The sequence below is a fragment of the Dunckerocampus dactyliophorus genome, chromosome 20, assembly GCF_027744805.1.
Source record: "Dunckerocampus dactyliophorus isolate RoL2022-P2 chromosome 20, RoL_Ddac_1.1, whole genome shotgun sequence".
Lineage (NCBI taxonomy): Eukaryota > Metazoa > Chordata > Actinopteri > Syngnathiformes > Syngnathidae > Dunckerocampus > Dunckerocampus dactyliophorus.
Genome location: NC_072838.1, coordinates 426,472 through 454,217, shown reverse-complemented (window position 1 = coordinate 454,217; position 27,746 = coordinate 426,472). Strand labels below are relative to the sequence as shown.

Genomic DNA, 27,746 nt, shown 5'->3' with positions numbered 1-27,746 from the left:
TAACACACACATACCACACTCTAACACACTCCAACACACACATACCACACTCTAACACACTCTAACACACTCTAACACACACATACCACACTCTAACACACTCTAACACACACATACCACACTCTAACACACTCCAACACACACATACCACACTCTAACACACTCTAACACACTCTAACACACACATACCACACTCTAACACACTCTAACACACACATACCACACTCTAACACACTCCAACACACACATACCACACTCTAACACACTCTAACACACTCTAACACACACATACCACACTCTAACACACTCCAACACACACATACCACACTCTAACACACTCTAACACACTCTAACACACTCCAACACACACATACCACACTCTAACACACACATAACACACTCTAAAACACACATACCACACTCAAACACACTCCAACACACACATACCACACTCTAACACACTCTAACACACTCTAACACACACATACCACACTCTAACACACTCTAACACACACATACCACACTCTAACACACTCCAACACACACATACCACACTCTAACACACTCTAACACACTCTAACACACACATACCACACTCTAACACACTCCAACACACACATACCACACTCTAACACACTCTAACACACTCTAACACACTCCAACACACACATACCACACTCTAACACACACATAACACACTCTAAAACACACATACCACACTCTAACACACTCCAACACACACATAACACACTCTAACACACTCCAACACACACATACCACACTCCAACACACACATACCACACTCTAACACACTCCAACACACACATACCACACTCTAACACACACATAACACACTCTAAAACACACATACCACACTCTAACACACTCTAACACACTCTAACACACTCCAACACACACATACCACACTCTAACACACTCTAACACACTCTAACACACTCCAACACACACATACCACACTCTAACACACTCCAACACACACATACCACACTCTAACACACTCCAACACACACATACCACACTCTAACACACACATAACACACTCTAAAACACACATAACACACTCTAACACACTCTAACACACACATACCACACTCTAACACACTCCAACACACTCTAACACACTCCAACACACTCCAACACACTCTAACACACTCCAACACACACATACCACACTCTAACACACACATAACACACTCTAACACACTCTAACACACACATAACACACTCTAACACACTCCAACACACACATACCACACTCTAACACACACATAACACACTCTAACACACTCCAACACACACATAACACATTCTAACACACTCTAACACACACTAACACACACATAACACACTCTAACACACTCTAACACACTCCAACACACACATACCACACTCTAACACACACATAACACACTCTAAAACACACACATACCACACACTAACACACACTCTAACACTTTCTAACACACTAACACACACACTAACACACACATAACACACTCTAACACATACATAACACACTAACACACACATAACACACTCCAACACACACATAAAACACTCTAACACAAACATAACACACTCTAACACCCTCTAACACACACATACCACACTAACACACACACACACCACATTCTCACACATAACACACACATACCACACTAACACACACATACCACACTCCAACACACACATAAAACACTCTAACACACACATAACACACTCTAACACACACACATACCACACACTAACACACACTCTAACACTTTCTAACACACTAACACACACACTAACACACACATAACACACTCTAACACATACATAACACACTAACACACACATAACACACTCCAACACACACATAAAACACTCTAACACAAACATAACACACTCTAACACCCTCTAACACACACATACCACACTAACACACACACACACCACATTCTCACACATAACACACACATACCACACTAACACACACATACCACACTCCAACACACACATAAAACACTAACACACACATAACACACTCTAACACACACACATACCACACACTAACACACACATAAAACACTAACACACACATAACACACTAACACACACACATAACACACTCCAACACACACATAAAACACTCCAACACACACATACCACACACTAACACACACTCTAACACTTTCTAACACACTAACACACACACTAACACACACATAACACACTCCAACACACGCATAAAACACTCTAACACACACATAACACACTAACACACACACATAACACACTCCAACACACACATAAAACACTAACACACACATAACACACTAACACACACATAACACACACACCACACTCTCACACATAACACACTCTAACACACACATACCACACACTAACACTTTCTAACACACTAACACACACATAACACACTCCAACACACACATAACACACTAACACACACATAACACACTAACACACACATACCACACACTAACACTTTCTAACACACTAACACACACATAACACACTCCAACACACACATAACACACTAACACACACATACCACACACTAACACACACTCTAACACTTTCTAACACACTAACACACACACTAACACACACATAACACACTCTAACACATACATAACACACTAACACACACATAACACACTCCAACACACACATAAAACACTCTAACACAAACATAACACACTCTAACACCCTCTAACACACACATACCACACTAACACACACACACACCACATTCTCACACATAACACACACATACCACACTAACACACACATACCACACTCCAACACACACATAAAACACTCTAACACACACATAACACACTCTAACACACACACATACCACACACTAACACACACTCTAACACTTTCTAACACACTAACACACACACTAACACACACATAACACACTCCAACACACACATAAAACACTAACACACACATAACACACTAACACACACACATAACACACTCCAACACACACATAAAACACTCCAACACACACATGCCACACACTAACACACACTCTAACACTTTCTAACACACTAACACACACACTAACACACACATAACACACTCCAACACACGCATAAAACACTCTAACACACACATAACACACTAACACACACACATAACACACTCCAACACACACATAAAACACTAACACACACATAACACACTAACACACACATAACACACACACCACACTCTCACACATAACACACTCTAACACACATACCACACACTAACACTTTCTAACACACTAACACACACATAACACACTAACACACACATAACACACTAACACACACATACCACACACTAACACACACTCTAACACTTTCTAACACACTAACACACACACTAACACACACATAACACACTCTAACACATACATAACACACTAACACACACATAACACACTCCAACACACACATAAAACACTAACACAAACATAACACACTCTAACACCCTCTAACACACACACACCACATTCTCACACATAACACACTCTAACACACACATACCACACTAACACACACATACCACACTCCAACACACACATAAAACACTAACACAAACATAACACACTCTAACACCTTCTAACACACACATAACACACTAACACACACATACCACACTCTAACACACTAACACAAACATAACACACTAACACAAACATAACACACTCTAACACCCTCTAACACAAACATAACACACTAACACCCTCTAACACACACATACCACACTCTAACACAAACATAACACACTCTAACACACACAACACACTCTAACACACACAACACACTAACACACACATACCACACTCTAACACACACATAATACACTCTAACACACACATACCACCCTCTCACACACACATACCACACTCTAACACACACATAATACACTCTAACACACACTCTAACACACACACACCACACACATACCACACACATAAAACACTAACACACACATACCACACTCCAACACACACATAAAACACTCTAACACAAACATAACACACTCTAACACCCTCTAACACACACATACCACACTAACACACACACACACCACATTCTCACACATAACACACTCTAACACACACATACCACACTAACACACACATACCACACTCCAACACACACATAAAACACTCTAACACACACACACCACACACATACCACACTCTAACACACTAACACAAACATAACACACTAACACAAACATAACACACTCTAACACCCTCTAACACAAACATAACACACTCTAACACAAACATAACACACTCTAACACACACAACACACTAACACACACATACCACACTCTAACACACATAATACACTCTAACACACACACACCACACACATACCACCCTCTAACACACACATACCACACTCTAACACACACATAATACACTCTAACACCCTCTAACACACACATACCACCCTCTCACACACACATACCACACTCTAACACACACATAATACACTCTAACACACACTCTAACACACACACACCACACACATACCACCCTCTAACACACACATACCACACTCCAACACACACATAAAACACTAACACAAACATAACACACTCCAACACACACATAAAACACTCTAACACAAACATAACACACTCTAACACCTTCTAACACACACATAACACACTCATAATACACTCTAACACACACTCTAACACCCTCTAACACACACACACACCACCCTCTAACACACACATACCACCCTCTAACACACACATACCACACTCTAACACACTGTAACACACATAACACTCTAAAGACAAAAACGACGAACAAGATGAGAAAGAGATTGAATACACTACTGTGCCTCATTTATAAAAAGACCTGAGTTGCGCCATGTTGATGCTGCGCCTGTGTGGAGTTCTGCTGGATCCTCTAAGCAAGGGGAGCCTCAGCGGGGTCTTGTTCCTTCTCCTCTCCCCTGCAGCGAGCGGCCGGTCGGTACAGACAAGAGCGCTGGACCTCGGGTACCACAGCCCGCTGAGGCCCACGCCCAGCATGACAGGAGGGGCCGCTCCAGCGTTCAGAGCGCTGAAGGAACTCCTGGAGACAACATGGATGGCTGGATGTGTCCTCCAGCACAGCCCAGAGGCGAGTGAAGGCTGATGGCAGTGCTGCTGCCATGAATGATGCATGGCCTTTAATCATGGATGAGTGCAAGTGGTCAGGTGGACCCCACCTGCCGTACTTCCTCTCCAGGTCATTTTACAGGTTGGACGTGTACATGTTTGTTTTCATGTACTTTTGTACTTTGATTTTTACAGTTAGCTTGTGTTAACATGACTAGGATTCCAAGAAAAGATGGGTGCCTTAAAAAGACAGACTGGTGTCGTGTAGACAAGAGATCACATGACATGGACATGACAGGAGGTCAAGTCCTTCACACGTCCACGTTCTCCTACAGTGCGAGTACAGAGGGTTCCAGTGTCAGGTGCATCAGAGGCCCGTCAACGTGAAACTGACCCACATTGGATCAGTGACCCCCAGATCCGGATCGGTTTGCTCTCCATTTTGTGGAAACGTGGCAGCGTTTACATGTGTGTTAGATATTTTGGTGGTGGTGATGTTACACACAAGTTAACCAGAAATAAGAAAAACAACCACTCGGCCCTGTCAGGTTAATCTTTTTTTATTGAGCTTCAATCTCATCATCCTCCATGTGCTGCTGTTGCATCATCACGGCGAGCGCTGCTGGCAGAGAGAGCAAACTCATTTATTAACAGCTTCCAATCAGTCATCCTCTAACAGATCAATATTCTAATGAACTCACCCTTCCACTTCAACATCCACATCCCCAGCAACAAACACGGAGAACCTCCCCGGCATCACCTTCACTTTGCTGTGCTTACGTTCCCTACAGAGAATATGACAATGACAAGAAGGCTCCAAAAAGACCAACTGAGAGACAAAAACACGAAGGCTAGTCTCCACTTAGCCAGAAAAGATCTTGATGACCCCCAAGACCTTTGGGAAAATACTCTTTTGGAAGGCGTGTGAGATATACAAGCCTGATCCAAATCTTAAGAGCAGTTGAAAAATGTCTAGAATGATCATGTTGCACATTTGGATCTTAATGAGGTTTTAAGGAGAGCTACAATATGCAAAAGCAAGAACACACACACACACACACACACACACACACACACACACAGATCCGATCTTCAGGGTCGGGATTGGCTGCCGATCCGCTGTATTTTGAAGACTGGATAATATGGGCTTCTGCCACGCGGTAGTTCACCCTCACAACGTTGTCTTGGTGCAGGGAGCTTGCACAAAAAGTGCTGCTCTACCCGCTGGCTGTTGAAACTAGGGACTGTCAAATTACGATTTCATTGTAAAAAAGAAAAGTGGTATATCCCAAAGTCCCACCACAAATGGGCCTAGAACCATGTCCAATTGTTAGTCCTACCCTACAAATATTTTGCACACTCATTTTTTCCAATGCATCTTTTATTGGACTAGGGACCTGACTCAGGCTTGTTGCTGTGTAATAAAGTACAGTCAAACTTGTCTATAGCGGCCACTAGAGGGAGTCTGCAAAAGTGGCCGCGATAGACAGGTGGCCTCTATAGACAGGCTGACGTCCAGTTTGAATGTTGACCAGTAGAGGGGAAAAAAAGAAAAAAAGGGGGGAATAATAATGTTGACCAGTAGAGGGCACTGTGGGACTGCGGATAAAAGTTTTACAGCACTACTAGGCTTGTTATTATCCACGACCCACAGAACAAAGCTGTGCTAGTAATGTCTTACGCTTGTTTTTAATATTTTACTTTTTATACGGCAGAGTGTCATTACAGCTTTAGTTCATCAGGAAGTGACGGGAAGTGACGGTGGGCGTCCCGAGCAGGAGAGCTAGGCTCAGTGCTAGCTGTGAGTTTGGAGAGAGTTGGGAAGTGTGTTTATGTTGGCGTGGATGTAAAGTCCTGCAGTGTTCTCCGCTGTTAATAAAGCCATTAAAGTGCATCGGCGACGTGAGTCTCTCCTTCCCCACAACAAGCGGCATTACAGTATTGACACACATTGTGCACATTGTCTCACACCAGGAAATAAACGGTGTCACTTGGTACAGGCATTGGCTGGACAGCTATGTAGTGGGGCTTGTTTAACCTTTGCCTTGTGGGCAAGCAGGAAGGAGAGACGATGCTGAGAGATGTGTGTGTGTTCTGAGCTGCTGTCTGGTGGCCGCGTTCAAGAAATAAAGTTGGCAGAAGCAACAGGAGAAGTTTCCTTCTTTGCTTCGGAGCTGAATAACACTGACAAGTTAACAGACTAGTAGCGAACGGAAAAGAAGACAGCTTTGTTTGTGTCGAATACAGAAGATGAGGACTTTGATGGATTTGTGGATGAGGATTGATGAAAAATAACGTGAGTACATTCTAAAATACTTCAATTAAGTACAACCCAACTCAGTTTTGCTCCCGCTGCCGCATGCATGCTAGCGTATGTTTTTTTTTTTTTTTATTGTAGCGTCGCTGGGAGCACGTCCTGTTCCCAGCCTACTTTGCGGTAATGTTTTGGTGCAAATGCTCTTAAAGTTACATGTTTGACCAGGAAATAGCAAGCTCAAAAGAAGACGGCTTTTTTATGTGGAACAACTGACAGTTTGTGTGGATCTTGTGAATGATTGTGACTGAGCTAGGACTCAGTAATTAAAGTCTACACACGACGGCTTCATTGATTGAAAAACAAAACTTTTTCGTGCATGAAGCTTCTACTTGAGTCTGTAATTTGGCCGCTATATGCAGTCAGATATTAACCAAGGGAGACAAAATGGGTGGCCGCTGGCCGCGTTGGACAGGTGACTGCTATACACAGGGTCTCTAACATGTAAATTTGCTGCGGGGGATTTTTCAGTGGCTGCTATAGGCAGGTGGCCGCTAAGACAGGTTTGACTGTACATTCAGCAATACTTTGGTTGCATTATTTGTAATGCTTTGAAGAGCTACGTATTTAACTCCAGAAACGTTTGCAACAAAAGCTTACTGAGAAAAAATAAAATAAAAAGGTACCAGATCAGCCTGGAAAGACTATAATAAATCAGGACATCCCTAGTACACAATCCATAAACACTGAAGTCTCCATCCACTGCCCTTTCTTGTTCATCTCCTCCATGGCGTCATTTGAAAGCAAAGGAAGGAGAGCACCAAGTGGAAAGGAGTGGGAATGAGCACATCAAAGATGGCATTTCATTGGGCAGTGGTAATGTAGCCAATGTGAGCTCATTACCAAGTGTTCATGTGCGGTCATCACGTCAGCAGTGTGTGCGGTGTACCTAATCAAGTGGGAACAACTTACTGTCACGGAGCAGTGAGGATGGTCATCCTCCTTCAGCTAGAGGGGGTTCCTGTGGGCGAGAGACACTCAGTGAGAGCCCCATAGTGACTGTGTGTGTGTGATATGACATGAGCATGCATTACCAAAGAGCGACTGTTACTGTGGTACATGTCACACTACACCACTTCCTGTTAGTTGGTAGACCGACGCAGGAGGGTTCCTTTAATGTCTTGTCTGTCACCATAGATGATAATTGTCCTACAAATCACTGCCGATACACCATATTGTCAACTTGATTTTTCCCTGAATGTAATCCGGTGCACTGTATCAAAAGCAAGAGCGTTTGACATTGGAACTGGAATGTCAAGAGCTTTTCAATCAAGACAAAACACATGAAAATAAAACGTCACATGTGTTGTGTTCCTGAGGACATTCCGAGACAATTGAGCGGCCCGCTGCACACAAATGTTCCTTCTCACGATGACCTGATTGGTAGAGAGAGGAAATCAAACATGCATGCTGCACACGTCAATATATCATTGATTGATTACTGTGACAGGCCGAACGTCTGGTGAGGAATGAAGCGAGTGTGTGAGGCAGCATCATGTGTGTCAGCATTCCTATGAAAAAGCGACAAAGGAAGAAAGACATTGTTGGCGCAGGTTATCAATTTGGATTCCAAAACGAGTGAAATGGTGCAGTGTGACCTGGGTGAGGTGTCATATGGAGTGTGAGCTGCAGTCAACACATCCCTGATCAATGACACCGGTACAAGCTCCAAGTTGTGCTGCCTGGTCAACAGACGAGCATGTTTGGACGAGGAAGGTCCTAACGTTGCTCCATCCCTAGCGTCTTAGAGGGCCACTTGCGGCCACGAGGGTAGTTCTGGCATCACACTCGCATTGTCATGGGACATGGCAAAAAAACAACAAAAAGTCAGACCAATGAAGGCTGGCGAAGGAAGCGGAATGGATCACAGTGCAGATTGATATGGACCACCTCAAAGCCTCAAAGGCTTCAACCACTGAGCAGCAGGACAACACCTCAGTCATTGGGCCCACGCCCAACTACAAATGGAAGCTAAATACTTTCAAAATGAAAACAGGTAATTGTGCACCAGTGCAGCACTTTGACCCCAACACCACACACTGCTACACGTCTAACAGAATGGTTATGGTTCCCTATAGAGACGCTTACATGGTTTTATTTTTATAATTGTCCGTTTTACATAATTGGCCATGATGGACACGTTCTGTTTTTTAAAGGCTTTAAACATCCGTGTATTACACGTTAAGTATTTGTGGTATTAGTTTCATTCGGAGCGGCGTTATGATGCATGCAAACAGAAAAAACAAGTGTTTTTAGCGCGTGAGTGTGATAACATGGCTAGCTAGCTACATCAGCGAGTGCAGCTCGTACGGCTGACATGTCAATGTGAGTTGGAGGAGACTTGTACATTTCTATACGGATGTGCCACAATGTTGCTCTACTTGGATTGACTTTTCATGGATTTACTTCATGAGCAAAATGCTCATGAAAGGGTTGAAAAACGTACTGTAGTCGCACGTGTGCTCCCAGTCTACTTGGAGGCGCATACGCGAGTGAAATGCTGGCACCGTACAGCCCCCCCCCTTCATTTCAACCATCAGCCGTTTCCCTCCTGGTTCAGGCTGGATGGGTGGAGTCATGTGACTAGACAAGCTGCACGTCGTCTTAAAGGGGAATGAACATAGCAAACCAGCACACACAGTCTAAACTTTTATTTTCTTTTTTTATTAAAACACGGAATTTACCGACATGGGCAAAATGACGCCGGTTATCGTGGTAAATTTCGGTAATGATAAATTTATGGTTTATTGCCAAGGCCTAAATTCCAAGTACCTCCAAATTTCTGAGCCACTGCCTTTTTGCTGCTGACCAATTCTTCCACCGCATCTGTCGTGTCCTCCATTTTCGTCAGACTGAGTCGCCCGCCTTCTGCACCACCCCTCCTCCTGCATGCAAGGAGGGGGAGGGGCAGAAGCTCACACAGTGCAGAGAAATAAAGCGCAAACCCAGTCTATAGCAATATGAACAATATGGTTGTCTTTGACATCGTGCTTCAAGTAATCGCCCAGCCCTAGTGCTGAATGTTAAAGAAAAATCAGAGTTGTCAATGAACAACTATGTCTTGTCGGCAAAAAAACAAAAACACCCCAATGCTCCTGCCATAAATCATGAGTCCATTTCAAATGAGCAGATGCAGATCCAACACCACCCATGTCCTGCTGTGCGAGACACCATCTCCATGTTTGCTATCTTCCTCAGTCACAGCCAGAGCAAGCGTGTCACGTAGGATGTGAACAAACACCAGACTACAGTCAACTACAACGAACCCAGACCCAAAACCATCACGTCATGTTGTGGGTCCAGGAGAAGATTCAGCTAACAGGAGGTAGTCATTAAAACAAGTACTATGTACAGGTGGTCCTCGTTTTACGGCATTAACACATCCCCACGGATTGATTAAAAGCTCCATTGGCTTGAGAACTAGCTAGAACAATACCCGTAGAACAAGAAAGCAGTATGTGCCTTGAACTCTGTGTGCGCTGGTGCAAAATATCATTTTAGTCGAGGTCACAACCAGAGCTACAATTTTTTGGCTGTGCAATTTTTGGTATTTTTGGTTCCTGGAGAACATACTGTAGTTGTGGTGGCCATGGAGGAGTAGTCAGATCTAGACACGCATGGCGGATGTAAGAAATACCTGAACATACGTGTGGCACATGACACACACACAGTCCACAAAAATTGACATTTTACCCAAAAACATACACAAGACACACCTTGGCCGCATGGATGACGCACAAAGTGCGTACAACATAAGTGCCCATAGAGTTTGTGTGACATGACAACCTCTGCAGCCTCAAAATCAGCATGTGCGCCCTCCGTACGTTTTGGTTTTCCCCACATAGACCAGCCGTATGACCGGCTGCGACCCGGGCTTTAATAGTTGACTTTATGGACCTCATTAGGTCTCAGCATGGAAGTGGAAATGATCAGCATAAAAGGGCTCTTGTGTCATGACCATCAAGGACAAAGATTGTTGAATGCTAATGAATGCTAGAGGTGTCATGGATTCCATGTGCTGTTACAAGGAGATCTGCAGGAAGAGGTGGTTCTCCTTCCAGACAAGCCAGGAACATTAGAAGGCAGGACAACATTCTTGTATTTGATCTTTTTAATGTGTGTACTCTGTGGAGACCTAAGTACAATTTTGACTTACACTAAAACTCAACTCAACAGCTGAAGTGATAAAGCGAGGAGCACCAGTAAATTGCTCAAGGGTATTCATAAACGCCAAGCTGTGGCTTCCAAAGGTAACACCTGGTAAGTCTAGTTCTACATAAGCAGTGTGACAGTTTGGTTGTCCACATTCCCTTTAGAACTTCCTATTCTTGAAGATGGTACACCAAAGGAAAGATGGCCCAAAGTGCCACAGAAAGGTAAATGACTTTTGACCCATGTGGATTCTGTAGCAGAACAAATGGTTCTGCTCAGTGGCAATAGAGCTCAACAACATGGTTCCAGTGGGTTCTTCGTCCCAACTCCGGTTAACACTACAACATTTTGTGGTCATTTAAACAACAACCTGCCTATTTGTGTTGAAAGAGTAAGTGAAGGAATAGCAGCAATAAGCAAGCAGAGAGTAATGTTGCTGGAGGTAATACTGTAGGTCACCACCTATGGTTAAAGATGCTGACCAGCGACTCAGGCACCCATACATCGTCACCGTGAGGCAAAGTACTACAACCACACACACACACACACACACACACACACACACACACACACACACACACACACTGCAGAGTCTACACAGCTTGGTCATGAACACACACAAGGAGCTGAGAGGATCTGCACTGTGATGCCATTCTTGACATGTGTGACGCCAGAAGCCCTTCAGAGAGTCACCTGGAGGGGGCGACGTGGAATGAGCGAGGACAGAGAGAGGAGTTAAGTGTGCATCTGGATAAGATAAACATGGATGAACACTTACCTTACTGGATCCGTGCAAGCATACCTCTGGCTGCAGTGCAAACAAGTCCAGGCTTTACTGCTGCAGAACTACTCATGGTCAATGTAAGCCAATGCAGGGACTTGTGGACTGGGGCAGCCTGTCTCTGACAAGCTAGCAGGCTGGCTGACTCACGTTGCCAAAGACACAACACACATACACACTGAAGCACAACCGGCCAAGCTTGGGGGGGGGGGGGGCATGTACTTGTTCATTCATGACGAGTGTTGTCATTGTCAATATGCCAAGCCAACACTTTGGTTTCCATTCCACACCAATAATGTGGCTAACTGAGTTCAAAGTAACCACATAGATCAAATTCTTATTCTTTGGGGACTAATGGGGAAGATTATTTAGCAGCCCCATCTGCCAAGATTTTGCTTTGAGAACTTTAACGTTTTACTCAACTATTATTTGTAAAAGTACTTTTCCCACATGCCTGTCAATCGATAACGTCTTAAAACAACAGCTGGAGATGATTTCAGAGCATTATGGTCAGTTTGAACTGATTTCTGCCAATACCGCATCACGGGGGCAAATTACTTTATCAACTGCACTTTATGGCATCAGCAGCAAAAAAGGAAAATGTAAATTGGCCAGTGTCCTTTGTCTGCCAGCGCTCCTATTCATGTCATTGCAACGCCTGTCCAGTTAGATCTGATGACAAACATTTCTACATATGGCACATGTCGCATCTTAAAAAACTGGTTTGTCATGTACTCAATAGTGGAATGTCCAAAGCCCGATGCCCCAGAGGTGGTACAATCTGGAATTTAAGCTAAATATTTCGGGGGAGTTCATAAGACGACTTCAGAGCAACCAAAGAATTAAGTTTGTCTCTGGCTTCTTGAGGACGTAATTACCTTGACAGGGTTACATCAAGCAAGCGGACTGTCTTAATTAGAACTGCAACAATTCATCAGTGATTAATCCATCATCCAATGAATAGACAACTATTTTGGTATTCCATTCATCCTTTGATTGAAAAAATGTAAATCTCTGATTTCAGCCTCTGAAATTAGTCATCCATGAAAGCAGACTTTGTTATCTTTGTGTTTGATATTTACACACATCAGCCTTGACTGTGGAAAATGGAGATAGACCAAACCACTAACCAACTTGTCTTTGGGCCGGCAAGGGCCTAACCCATTACTCCATTCATCAAAGCAACAGGCTTCAGATAGTCTAAATGTTGAGAGATGTTTTACACTTCTGTTACAGTTTTACTGTGGAATACATTTTCTAGTCGCATGGAAAATAGTTTAGACTCAACAGCGTTCCACTGTATGTTGCTTTAAAGCCATGTACTGTTCAAATTCATGGTCATACTAGAGAACATTAAACAGGAACAAATGATTCACGCCATCAACACATTACGCTATGTATTGTTCAAAAAGGAACAAATGTTTCACGCCTATCAACCCAAACGTCAACAGCATCACGTGAGAAAATGAGATGGCATTATACCTTTTCATCATCCAAACCACTCCAGCAAGTGCTACACACAAAACTACTGATCCACACACTTAAGTTCTTGCTTTGGACCGTTCCTTCGCACCTTTAAAGATGGACAAACCTGTTAAAGAAAACAAATTGGACACCACACAGACATTCAGCTTTTTAAACACACACTTGGGTCAGGTACCACTGGAAGACCCATCAGAGGTTTTAAATACAGTAACATGAATTGAAGAACTATCAAATACAACGTAAACGCAGCACAGATGATTATTGTACGAGGGCAACATGGATCATCCAACGACAGTGGAGCCCGTTGAAGTCCATGTCAAACTGACTGAATGTCCACATAAGCAAAGTAGCCTTTGCTTACGGATTGTGACTTTTGCCAGTCAGTTTAATTCAATGGCGCTTGGTCTGGCTGATTCATGTGGATTAAAGAAAGGAAAAAAATAGGGGCCATTGCCCGTGCATTACTTGTAATTTTTGGCCATAAAGAGAGTAGGCCATGATAAAAGATTTTATTAACCTACAGCAGTTTGCCTGTCTCCATTTGTGCACATTTCTATTTGGATTGTTGTGGTTTCATGTCCTTTTACACTCCTGACTACAATGACAAAGCTTTCCTTCATGTGCAAAGCTTAAGAAGAAAATAAAATAGTGGGTGTTAGTAGCTGTGGTAGAACCCAAGTTAATACTGCTGTTCTTTTTACTTTCAGGCTTAATTAAGTCACTTTAGCTTAAGACACTGTGTGCACGTTGTAATGAAGTGTACATTTCATGCTGCTTAGCGAGAATGAAGGTCGCAACACACACACACACACACACACAATCTCTTGTGTTGCGTGCATACAGTATCTACATGTAGACATAAATGGCCTTTTAGTGATAAAAGAGCAGTGGACCGAGACTGTTGCCTGGTCTACTTAGCAGGGTTGAAGAGGGTTTTAATTGTCTACTGGTATGTGATGAAGACCAAGTGTGTCATTAAGTCCTAACATTTCTCAGGTTGTTCACTTCACAGTCCACAAAGGACTACATGGATAGTGGTCCTACTTCATCATCTTCAAAACAAGTAGTTTGCTATTTGGCAATTTTGTTTAGCTGGTAAATATCAACTACTGCAGAATTGGAAGTAATTACGGCACAACGCTAATCACAGTGGACAAAACTCACTTGTTGCGATACATGTTCCAAAAGGTTAACATGATCAGGTCTTTTGCTAAGCAGCTTTGAGCTCTTCTGAAACAACATGGGCATGCAGGTCGTCCCAAATGTTTGCTGAACTTGGGGAGATGGATTGGTCATGCAAGTTACCGTACCTACCAACCTTCCATTGGTGCTACACTGCCTCCACAGGCACAAAAGCAGGCTCTGACAAACCAACGCCGCCACCAATCAACTATGCAAACTATTTCCTCCACAGTCCAAAATCTTTATAGTCGGCCAAACCTGTTAAAGAAAGAATGTCAAAAACACGTAAAAGTAACATTTCAGGGGACAGCTGAGGCATAAACCCATTTCACCCAGTGGAACATTTGTCATGTATGCAAATTCATCAAATCTATCATTTATACTTTGGTGTTTAACAAATAAGCAGATATTGCTGGGTTGCAACACCACATAGAGGTAGCCAGCGGTCGCGTGCGGGTTTGACTTGGGGGAACAAACATTCAATAGTTGCCACAGAGATGCGCCAAGTATTGTTAAGGTTTCCAGTAGGGATGTCCCGATCCACATTTTTTGGCTTCCGATCCAATTTTTTTTTGTCTTGTCGATCAGATTCTGTAGTGATCCATTTTTTTTCTAAAGCTTTTGTTAAAACATGAATTTGTGGAATCAAATATGGTGATGAAAGTGGCTTTTCAAAGGCATTACAAATAATGCAACCAAAGTATTGCTGAAAGTACATTATTCTACAGCATGACCAACAATATTGTTTGGCTCTTGGAACAAACCTGCCTCAGGTCTCACTAATCCCATGAACATTTAGGGTAGACTCGTCATTTCAATGTGTAGTATGATTTAAAACAGTGGTCCCCAACCTTTTTTGACCCACGGACCGGCTTATGTTCCCACTAATCTCCCGCGGACTGGGGGGAAGGGGGGTAACATTATAGTAATCTAATGTATCTTATTTATTATGTATTGTGTAAAATAATGTCTTATTTATTATGTATTGTGTAAAACTAAGACATGAATAACATCAAATTAAAAGCACAAAATGAATGGTGACCCACCATCCACCAGTTCAAGTGTTTCCAGAGAGATGATTACATGGCTGTTTGACGTGTGTGCTAAAAGGCAGTGTGCTAGCATGAATTCACTTGATACAAATGTGCACATTAGCACTCAATAAGTCATCAAACTTACCTTTATGCATTCCCACATAGTATACACATTGATACCACATATGAGGTGAAAGAACAATGGTAAGAATACAGTAGTAGTCTATCTGTGTTAGCACACGCACAATGGACATGCGTCAAGTGAGATGGATGTAACAGAGAGAATCCGGCCACTTTTCAAAATAAAACAAAAAATATATAAAATAATGGAAATTGTTTTCTTTCTGTGTGGCCCGGTACCGGGCTGCGGCCCAGGGGTTGGGGACCGCTGATTTAAAATATGAACTTTGTTTTTAAAAAAAATGTAATAAAGTCTTTTAGGTAAGATATTTATGACACTAAAGTTTACACCATTAGACAGCGCTCTTATTTCAGGCCACTGATACGAGCTGGGTGCAAGAATAAACGTGCCTCTCGTCTTTTCCCCCACTCAGAACCTGCACTTAGTCAGTGGGCATTGTAAAATGGTCCTTACGTTGCAAAGCTGGTCCTTACATTTCAGTGGTAAAACAACCTGGTGAAAATATACTCATCCAGCCTGAGTCTCTCTCTCTGTCTCTCGCTCTCTCTCACACACACACACACACACACACACATACACACACACACACACACACACACACATACAATAAGCTAGGCACTAAGCTTCCATTCATGCTCTACAATGGAGCTACTGCACCGAATGTCCAACGCCCATAGTGAAACAATTACAATTCCAGAAGTATGGAGACATCTGGTTGGTTGGGTTCACCACTTGGGCATTAAGGCCATGCGTGGGTATGTCGTGGATGCATGCCGTGAGATCTTCGTTTATCCAAGCGTATTGTCAAGCACTTGCCTGGATACAGTCTCCTGTCTTCTATAATCCATCATTGTTTTCACACGTTTATGTCATTGTTTTGGGTAAGTTTAGATTTAGCAGACAGTAGGCAAATGCTTTTCCTCCATTTCTTGTGATTCATGTCTTTGCAGACATTTTCAGTGCTCAGTTGCGGTCATAGAAATGGAGTTTATAGTTTGAGATCATTCTTCCTGCATTCCCCATTTTCATGTTCCAACACTATTTGAAGTTTGTTTTTTAAGAAATTGTGCTTGTTCCAAGTCCCTGCCAACTGGAGTGCGTTCATACCCTGCTCCTCTCGACAAGAGCGAGCCACCTTTCTCTGCATTATTTGCTTCTTTCTTGAAACCGTTTCCCTCCTTCATGATGAACTCTTAGGAATTCTATAACAACTGATTTCCACACGCAAGAGCAGCAGCGGGATTTTGGTTGATTTCACTGAGCCCATCTGCTTGAGCCTGTGACGACTAAAACCGGACATTATGTCAAGTGCAACCCAGCAATTCTAAAATTAGGCACTTAAGCTTTGAAACAAATTAAGAGGACAAAAGCAAAGTGTTTTCTGGAACTATTCAGCTGTCATTGGACAGCACAAAGGTGGTTCTTACCCATGAGTTCATGTCACTGAAAAGGTAGCATGATTGGGAACTAAGGGAAATATGTTGGTAGCACAAAGCAAGCATTCAGCAGCAGAAGAAAATGCTTCCATTGTCATGTGTAAGTTTCTTATTGAGAAACATGTGTGGACTGCTCCTTCCTCTGGAGAACTTCTTGTCTTCCTACATCCAAGCAGTGATAGGTATAGAAATGAATTCTACAATGCATGTAGACCTGCTCAACAAGAGCTTGCAACTAGACAGCAGTTTTGTGTGTGCCAACACTGCATTGGAGTTTTGTCAAAATAAATGTGCAAGATATAAGATAAGACAAAAAAAAAGCGGTAGTGTTGAACATAATGACTGTATGTCCTTCACATGATAGTTCTAAGTGGAAAGTGTGAACACAATGAGTGACACCACCAGTGCAGATTAAGTAAACAGATCTTCTTCACAGAAGTACAGATGACGTCTCAAGAAGCCTTTTCCTCGTTAAACAGATCTAAGTGATGGAATTCATCTTTTCTTTTAATTATTCTGAATCTGCATGCCATTATGTCAGCATATAATTACCAGGAAATTATAGCCAGGTAATGTAGCTCAAACAAAAGATTAAATCCAGATACAAATACATAGCAACTCTGCTTTTTCCCCTGCATAGGACGCACAGCCGTTGTTGGAGATTTAACACAAAGTCTGTATTTAGCTTTTTCTATGTGCATGGCTCAGATCAAGGGTACCCTTCAACTTCACTTGAGTAGTATTTGAAATTGTTGTTCTAACAATGTGTACTATCCCTATCACTCTGACGTTTATAGAGTGAGGAAGCTTACCAAACCATAAATTAAGCCTGTTCATGTTTTTATTTTGCACTAGCACGGCTATGTTGTAAAAAAGTGTCTATATTTGGACATTGAAATGTTACATGTAAAGCATGTCTACTTTTGTTGTGAAATAAACAATATTTTTTCTGATAATTTTGTCATGATTTCTTAGAATTAAAGAATGATGTCTGAAATTGTCTGAATGGCTTGGAGGAGGATAAGAGCTAATGTTTTCTAGGATGCTTGGGCTACTGTGCGCTGTCACACAAACATCTTAGCTGCCTGAGAAAAACAGATCAATCCAAGTATTTTTTGTGTTATTCAGAATTTTATCTTTTAGAAAAAATAGTAATCTTGATCATGAATATTTTTCCAAACCTGAAAATGTATCAAATCAAAATCCATACTGCTAATAAAGCTGGGCATGTGTGAGTGACAAGTGCGTCCATGACAAGTTATTTTCACTAGATGGGTCGCTAGCTGCTTATATGAAAGAGTATAGAGGGGACTGAGAGCTCACTAGCTATAGCCACAAACGCCTTATCTGGCAAGCAGGCTGGATGACTCCGTTAGCATTTTAGTGTGCCAAGGGCTGAAAGGTCATAACCATCAGCAGCAGTATGAATCATTACGACCACCTACAGAACACACAAGTTGTGGCTTTTTGCTGGTCCTTTCAGAGTGACCGTGTTGAGTTTGCCACATAAAAAGGACGAAATGTGTGACGTGACCATTCCACGCCCAGCTGGAAGAATGACTTTTTCCTCAAAAGTATGAAAGGTTTACATGAAAAGTGCCCTGTTTCAAGATGCCACAAGGAAGTAGCTCATTCCCCTAACAGTTAATAGTGGCCTATTAGCAATGGATTGGATATGGGGGTCTTAAAATGACGATCAAGTCCATGCAACATACATTCCTTTAGACCTGATGTCATGCACTTATCCACGTTTATTTGTTGAAAAGCAAATGCTGGAGCTTGATTGTTTTGAATAAATATTAAAAAGGTTTGGCCATATTGAACCCATTTGTCTTTATTGTAATACATGCATTGACGGCAAGTGCATGGAAGAAAAAAAAAAAAAAAAAAGAAGGTACAATTAACACTTCACGACCATTCACAACACAGTACATCTAGAGAATGTTAGGCTTATACAGGGGGGGTCAAATACACCTACTTTTCTTACCTTTCTATAATATTCTACCTTTCTATAATTCTATACAACACTAAACTAAAAAATAAAAAAAAAAAGTAGTATCGTAAAATGAATGAACTCTCAGAATAAAAGGCTGGAACATTCTGAACTTAAATACAAATGATTATTTGTTTTGGAGAATCTATACAAAATGCTGCTGAAAAAGAGGGAGCGATTAAAAACGAGCTTTCTTAGCGGGACCGTCAAATTCCTCGCGGACCCTTCCGTAACTGGAGTTACCAGAACCCAATCCTCTGGAAGCACCCTGACCGAAGCGCTCGTTGCGCTGTGGAGGACAAATAGCCAGGGAGGCAAGTGGGGTGGGGGGTATGTGTTGTGAGTCAATGCACACAGTTCATGTCCACGTGTATATGTATGGATGTATAGCAAGAGGGCGTTTTTAGATCCGAAGAATTCCAATATGAAGATCCACAGGTGCCACAGGTTACATACAGAAAAGGAAGAGAGGGTAATGCTTTCGTTAGTCAGTGCCTCCCTAACAGTCTCTGTCTGCAGTGCATCCCGAGCCACGGCTGTTGTCACCGCTTATCACAACCACTTTTGACTAATATTTAGGGCCCTATGAAACCCGCCAGAAAATTCTTTAAACGGGAATCTGCAAAGGCTGAATCCAGTCAACTGAACTCCTTTGGTGAAGATCTTTCACCTTTCATCCAAAAACAGGAGTCCAGTTGGCTCCATCCAACTTTGACATATTACCAGGATCTGGATGGCCGACTCAACATGGGGATCAGACAGATTTGCAAATGATTGGTCTCTAATCACATTCCACAATCAAGACTCACGGGCGTGAGGCTACAGTCAAAACAACGTAAACTAGGGTTTCTCATTCAAATGGGACATGTATTCTAACTTCATATGCTGTAAAAGTGTGTTTGAGCATGAAAATAATTCAATAAAATTATTGACATTTTTAAATCTCTTGTCAAACAACAGGCTGACGTTAAATTGGAGAGAGAAAAAATATATAAATCAAGCTAGATTTCATAGGGTCCTACATTTAGAAATATATACATGACATAACTACCGAGTATGGTGATGCCGGACAACAAATGTAGCTTGTTTCACCACATAATGCATTTTCATTCAATAAAAAGTAGTAATATGTAACCTAGCCAGTGGTATTTATTTGCTGCCCACCCTAGGAAGGACACGTTGGAATACTGAAGTGCATGAGACGTAGCACAAATGCACGTGTGAAATATCAGCACTGTCTTGAACAACATTCAAATATCTCACAAGAGTGACTTGTGGCTGAAAGAAGAAATGTTTTGCACATGAAGTGAATAGATTCAAGTCAGCAGATGTGGAAAGACAACTCCACAAGTAGATGTTAACAGACATGTCACTCTCAGACATATACCGTCATTTCAGCTGTATGAGTCACTACTTTTTTCTCACGCTTTGAACCCTGCAGCTTGTCCAGTGATGCAACTCATTTATGGCCTCAGGAAGTAAAAGTGGACGCCAATGTCACATTTTTAAGTCTAGCTGACACATTTTAAGTAATTTGGATCAAGTGTCAAATTACTACAGCTTCTGTTGGGTCTGCCAAGCGTCCACTATCACCAGCAGGCTTCCAAAGGCTGGACTATTGTGTGATGTAGAGGACAGTCCAAGCTAAAGAGCTAATTTGCCTTGAGACAAAAGTGACACCGAGAGTGCCAATGAGAGGGATAGGGAGAGATACAAAGGAATTTTGAGGCTGTTCAATTAAAAGAAGAAGACTTTAGTGGACGGCAATGAATGGCATTTCTGGTGGGCTACTGTTGAACTAGCCATGTTACACACACTGTTCTGCATTGTTTGGAAAAAAATATTTCAATAAAAAATATTTCTGTGTACTAACTATCTCATGTGACATTGTGGACACCTGCACCTTATAGGCAGGTATGGCCTTTATACAGTCAAACTTGTCTATAGCGGCCACTAGAGGGAGTCTGCAAAAGTGGCCGCGATAGACAGGTGGCCTCTATAGACAGGCTGACGTCCAGTTTGAATGTTGACCAGTAGAGGGGAAAAAAAGAAAAAAAGGGGGGAATAATAATGTCGACCAGTAGAGGGCACTGTGGGACTGTGGATAAAAGTTGTACAGCACTACTAGGCTTGTTATTATCCACGACCCACAGAACAAAGCTGTTCTAGTAATGTCTTACGCTTGTTTTTAGCATTTTACTTTTTATGTCATTACAGCTTTAGTTCATCAGGAAGTGACGGGAAGTGACGGTGGGCGTCCCGAGCAGGAGAGCTAGGCTCAGTGCTAGCTGTGAGTTTGGAGAGAGTTGGGAAGTGTGTTTATGTTGGCGTGGATGTAAAGTCCTGCAGTGTTCTCCGCTGTTAATAAAGCCATTAAAGTGCATCGGCGACGTGAGTCTCTCCTTCCCCACAACAAGCGGCATTACAGTATTGACCAGTGCACACCAGGAAATAAACGGTGTCACTTGTTACAGGCATTGGCTGGACAGCTATGTAGTGGGGCTTGTTTAACCTTTGCCTTGTGGGCAAGCAGGAAGGAGAGACGATGCTGAGAGATGTGTGTGTTCTAAGCCGCGTTCAATCAATAAAGTTGGCAGAAGCAACAGGAGAAGTTTCCTTCTTTGCTTCGGAGCTGAATAACACTGACAATTTAACAGACTAGTAGCAAACGGAAAAGAAGACGGCTTTGTTTGTGTCGAATACAGAAGATGAGGACTTTGATGGATTTGTGGATGAGGATTGATGAAAAATAACGTGAGTACATTCTAAAATACTTCAATTAAGTACAACCCAACTCAGTTTTGCTCCCACTGCCGCATGCATGCCAGTGTATGTTTTTTTTTTTTATTGTAGCGTCGCTGGGAGCACGTCCTGTTCCCAGCCTACTTTGCGGTAATGTTTTGGTGCAAATGCTCTTAAAGTTACATGTTTGACCAGGAAATAGCAAGCTCAAAAGAAGACGGCTTTTTTAATGTGGAACTACTAACAGTCTGCGTGGATCTTGTGAACGATTGTGACTGAGCTAGGACTCAGTAATTAAAGTCTACACACGACGGCTTCATTGATTGAAAAACAAAACTTTTTCGTGCATGAAGCTTCTACTTGAGTTGGTAATTTGGCCGCTATATGCAGTCAGATATTGACCAAGGGTGACAAAATGGGTGGCCGCAGGCCGCGTTAGACAGGTGACTGCTATACACAGGGTCTACAACATGTACATTTGCTGCGGGGGATTTGTCAGTGGCCGCTACAGGCAGGCGACCGTTCTATAAAAGGTGGCCGCTAAAACAGGTTTGACTGTATGTACAAATCTTTTATTCTCGTTCAATTTAGTGGGCTTACATACCGGCGCAGTCTACAGACTGGAAATGACGGCATACTGTAGGTCTGAGAATGTGTAGTATTTAACACTAAATACCACCCTACTACTGCATACCTTTAAATACAACACCACTGGATGTACAATATCTTGTTCTTGTACTTTACTTAAGGTACCATTCCTGTTGGGTATTTTGGGTATTTCATTATTTACTGCTGGCTGCTACAGAGCCCTCAGTAAGCAAACATGTAAATGTTATTGGAATGCTTGAATCCTAGAAGAATGCTGCAACATGCTAATAGCAAGATGATGACTAAACTGGTCAAGTCGGTTCGTTATTAATATTCTCCATTTTTAGCTAGGAAATCTTCATTGTGCATACAAACAAGACTGAACACTACATGTATATGATATGGCCAACTTCTACTTCAGCTCAAGTCCTAAGCAAAAAGTAGTATTCACCTGAGCACTATTTCACAAGGCTGTGTGCCCCACCTACCCCCCAGGAGTAAATAATTGAGTCATAAATGACTTTCTTCCTTGGTTAGTCGCTAGACCGTCCAGCCTGCACTAAACACACTTCTGTATATTTAAAAAAATGTGAACTGTTAGCCAAGGGTGAAATAAATGCATACATGTGTCACAATGTAGGTTTGTTGTAAAAAAAAAAAAAAAAAAAAAATTAAAAACAAAAATAAAAAAACAAACTTTTTTTATGACTGATTATGCTTCTGCTAGCACAGCACTTGAAAAGATATGTCACCAGTACAAAAGGGCATTGGAACGCTAGTTTACACCGTCATTCTGCCTGCTGCCAAGAAGTGCCTGTCCAGCTCACAATAGACAGGGCTTGCAATACAATAGCCATCCACAACACAAAAAGTGCGATATGTCAGAGAACTACTAGGATTTAGTGCAGGCTGACAGCTAACTTAATAACCACTGGTAAATGTGAGGGGGGCTGGCTGCCTTGCCAGTAAAGAACATTTGTATCAACAAGCAGCAAATGTGGAACCTCTCATCGTGCTTCGCCAACTTTTGATGTGACTAAATCAGCTCCAAGTCCTCTCCCACTGGAGGGAAAGCCAGATAGAAGAGTTTCCCGATAATGGGATACATTACCATTTCGTTGCTCATCAGGGATCCTGGAGATGACTGCTGCCCTTCAAATCCCATTGCTCCCATTGCACTCAATGAAAAGCTCTGGCTGACGGCACCAAAAGACATGTCTAAACAGAAGACAAACACAACACAACTGAAACAAGCCCTTTCTACTTGCCGTCAGATGAAACCTTAGGTGCTTTTTAATACATTAACAACCCAAAAGAACTGAACCTACCTCCCATGCCCATTGTGCCAGAAGAACTCATTCTCATCTCTCGCTCCCTCTAGATGAACAAAATTTTCCATGAAATCAACACAATATTTGTCACTTCATTTCTTGAGTTCAACTCACATCCATGAAGTTGCCCATTCTGTAGCTCTCCTCACGTTGACGCCGCATCTGTTCTTCCATTTCTCGCTTGCGAAGCATCTCCTCCTCCCTTCTGCGACGCTCTTCCTCTTGTCTGCAAACAAGCGCATTAGCACAAGCAAATTAAAAAGCATTATGATCTTCAATACCTTAACTGCATTTCCTTCCTCTTCTGCATCTCCTGACTGTGCAACTCTTCCATGCGGCGCAATTCCTCCTGTCGCCTGAGCAGATCTGCAAAGAAAGGGGAAACTTACATGTGGTCTGAGGTTGCCTTGGTAACAGATAACGTCACCGGTCTTTTCTTACCTTGTCGGAGCAGGTTGGCCTGGTGCTCATGGTAGGCATCTTCCATTTCACCCTCGAGCTTCTCACGAGCCTCTCGCATGTTCTTCTCCACCTGCTGCCTCTGCTGCTTCTCCATCTCGTCAAGAGACTTCCAACGCTTGGAGTACTCAAACTCAAAAGTGCCGGGGCGAGCAAAGCGAGGAGGCTCTTCACGCTCTCTGTTGCAATAAGAAAAAACAGGAACATAGAGAAAGCCATGTCTGCATGAGTGAGATATTAAACAGAACAGCACGTATTAAGGTTCATTCAGAGGGACATGCTCACGCTTGATATCTGGGGTTCTTCTGTGCCAGTTTCTCAGGAAGTCCATCTTCATCATCAAACTGCTCAAGCGGCTCCACAACTATGGGCCTTGGCGAACTGAGAAGGTGGAAACAAAAACATAAGTCTTCCAATGTTCGCCGAGTTCAGAAGCATTTCTTTACAGAGCCGACTTACGTGGTGAGCAAAAAGACACCCTCGTTGCATCGATCCAGGGCCTTCCTGGCAGCAGGCTTGGAAGCAAACTCCACAATGCCCTTGCCAGTGGAGCGCCCGCGGTCATCAACAATGACGATGGCCCTTTCCACCATCCCGAACTGTGAGAAGGCCTCCTCCAGCAGCTCGTTAGAAACATAGGGTGACAGGTTCTTGACGGAAAGAGCTGCTGAGTGCGTGGCGAATCGGACACGGAGGGTTCTGCCTTTCATTGGCATGTCATCCAGCTCAGCTTTTGCTATTTCAGCCAGGGCACGAGACTCCTTTACATAAAGTGAAATACATTGTTAATATGTTCATCATGATTAGTTATTTGCTTTCACTATTCTCTCACCAGTCGAATGAAGCCAAAGCCTTTAGCTTTGTTGATGAACACCTCACTTGGCTCACCATACTTGGAGAAGATCTTTCTGAATTGCTCCTCTGTTATCTCACTAGGAAGGTTGCCGATGAACAGACGGCACCGCTGCGTATATGTTTTCTCACCAGGCTTCAGCAACATGGACAATGTCGCCTTGAATTCCTGCTAAATATACAAAAATGTTGTTAATTTATAGTAGGTGATGTAGTTAAAAACATTACATAATAGGGGCGGGCAAATCTAGGTCAGTGTTATTTTCATCGCTGCCATCTTTACGTCTCGACTACACACACTACTCGACACTCGTCCGTTTCCGCGGAGATGGGGAATACTACCACGTCTCTATTTCAACTTTTCATATGGTTGAGTTATAAAACGAGACACCACATATAGAGAAAGTAAAGGCGTAATGTTTAAAGATTACGCAAGTTTGTGACTAAGGATTTCACTCAAGATGGCGGATTGACGGCAGCGCGAACAGTGGGTGCGCTTGATTTAGCACTCTTCAGATGGGGTTGCCGAGACAAAGGGAAGAAACGACAATTTTTAAACCAGGGCTTTGTAGCAGCGCCCGGCTGGGCTGCTAGGTGACTAACTCAAGTTTAACGCAACATTGCTAAAAAGGCTTCTAGCAAGCACACAGGTCGATATTTTAAAACAGAACATGTTTTTAATGACATAAAATTGAATATTAAACAAACCTGTGTTTGCCTTTCATTGGAACTGCTGCCCGCTACCTCCTGCTCTCCTTGTCCTTGTTCCTGACTGCTGTCCTTATTCATCTGAAGCCCCGTCTTCGGGCCCATCCTCTGGTTCTGTTGGTTTTGCTGCATTCCTCCTCTCTGGTTTTGTTGCTGGCCAAACCTCTGGTTCTGTTGGTTTTGTTGTTGACCCATCCTCTGGTTCTGTTGGTTTTGTTGCTGGCCCTGCCTCTGGTTCTGTGGGCTTTGTTGCTGGCCCTGCCTCTGGTTCTGTGGGCTTTGTTGCTGGCCCTGGTTCTGGTTTTGTTGCTGGCCCTGCCTCTGGTTCTGGTTTTGTTGCTGGCCCTGCCTCTGGTTCTGGTTTTGTGGCTGGCCCTGCCTCTGGTTCTGGTTTTGTGGCTGGCCCTGCCTGTGACTTTGCTGGTTTTGTTGAGGGGAAACTTTCTGGTTCTGCTGCGGGCCCGACTTGGGACTCGTCTGCTGAGATTGGTTCTGCTGCTGTCCGTTATTGTTTCTAGGTGGTGATTTCAGTTGCTGGTTCTTGTTGGCCTGGGGCGATTTGACTTCTTGCTTGAGCTCAATCTTCGGCTCTACCGCGGAGGTTGTCGGCTTTTCCGACTCCTGCTTGGTGGGTGTCTGCTGCTTGTCCATCGGGCCTTTCATGGTGAGAGCAGGCCCGGGGCTCGGCGGTGGGATGACCGCTGGCTTCTGTTGAGTCGACTGCTGTCCCTGGTTGGATGGCCTGTTGAAGTTATTGTTCGGTCCCCTTCGATTCTGGTTGTAGAAAGGGTGATTCCGGAATTGGGGGTTTCCCATTAAACCACCACGCATCGGACCACCGACGCCGCCACCTCTGCGAGGCTGGAAATGATTCATCCCCATGCCGCCGCGGTTATTATGAAATCGAGACATCGATCTTCACAACCGACTATGTACTAAAATAGCAATAAATGCCTTGCACTTCTGACACACTGCTCGCAACTGTTTGAAACGTGTCAAAAATGGCGACCAACGGCTGAGCTGGAAAAAAGCCTTCTTCTTCTTCTGGTACAATGGTCACGCCCTGAGTCTCTTATTGGCCAATTTTTTAAAAGAAGGCGGACCTCTTTTTTCACAGAAGTAGCCAATGGCTGCTACTTTCGTTTGGTCAGAAAGCGTTGACGTCTTTAACCGTTAGCAGTCCAGAGTGTACCTATTGTGTGTTTACCTTTTAGATTTCGCTTGAAAAAATGATTCAAGTTTCCTGTTTTATAGTTCAACCACAACAGTTATTTTTTCATTTTGACATAATGTATTAACACAAACATGTCTAACGTGTGTAATGATAACGTAATATGGACAAAAATAAAGACATTTCACTCACATTTACGTTTTTTCTTGTCATTTATT

General features: G+C 42.8%; 1 protein-coding gene across 5 annotated transcripts; it reads right to left on the bottom strand.

Annotated features, from left to right (window-relative positions):
• Positions 1-5,702: 5,702 nt before the first annotated feature.
• sfpq (splicing factor proline/glutamine-rich) lies at positions 5,703-27,415 on the bottom strand. 5 transcript variants are annotated; one of them, XM_054762963.1, is made up of 12 exons: positions 26,358-27,415; positions 25,630-25,818; positions 25,257-25,558; positions 25,083-25,178; positions 24,780-24,976; positions 24,620-24,704; positions 24,453-24,564; positions 24,336-24,384; positions 24,119-24,225; positions 8,385-19,966; positions 5,860-5,943; positions 5,703-5,777 (listed from the first exon to the last, which is right to left on the bottom strand). In XM_054762963.1, the coding sequence occupies exons 1-10, from the start codon at positions 27,267-27,269 to the stop codon at positions 19,856-19,858; spliced, it is 2,160 nt and encodes a 719-aa protein (XP_054618938.1). In that variant the 5' UTR covers positions 27,270-27,415; the 3' UTR covers positions 5,703-5,777; positions 5,860-5,943; positions 8,385-19,855. The 5 variants fall into 5 exon arrangements, with proteins under 5 accessions (XP_054618938.1, XP_054618941.1, XP_054618939.1 ...); XM_054762966.1 differs by having other exon boundaries at positions 5,703-5,780; positions 8,385-8,433; positions 25,630-25,821; positions 26,358-27,414; XM_054762964.1 differs by having other exon boundaries at positions 8,385-8,433; positions 25,630-25,821; positions 26,358-27,414.
• Positions 27,416-27,746: the final 331 nt, after the last annotated feature.

Excerpts from the sequence above, each read along its gene's own strand:
- sfpq (XM_054762962.1), bottom strand. The coding sequence starts at position 27,269 with ATGTCTCGATTTCATAATAACCGCGGCGGCATGGGGATGAATCATTTC. Across the intron at positions 24,705-24,779 it reads GGCCAACCTGCTCCGACAAG|ATCTGCTCAGGCGACAGGAG; the intron begins GTAAGAAAAGAC and ends CTTTCTTTGCAG. Across the intron at positions 24,226-24,335 it reads TGGCACAATGGGCATGGGAG|ACATGTCTTTTGGTGCCGTC; the intron begins GTAGGTTCAGTT and ends TCTTCTGTTTAG.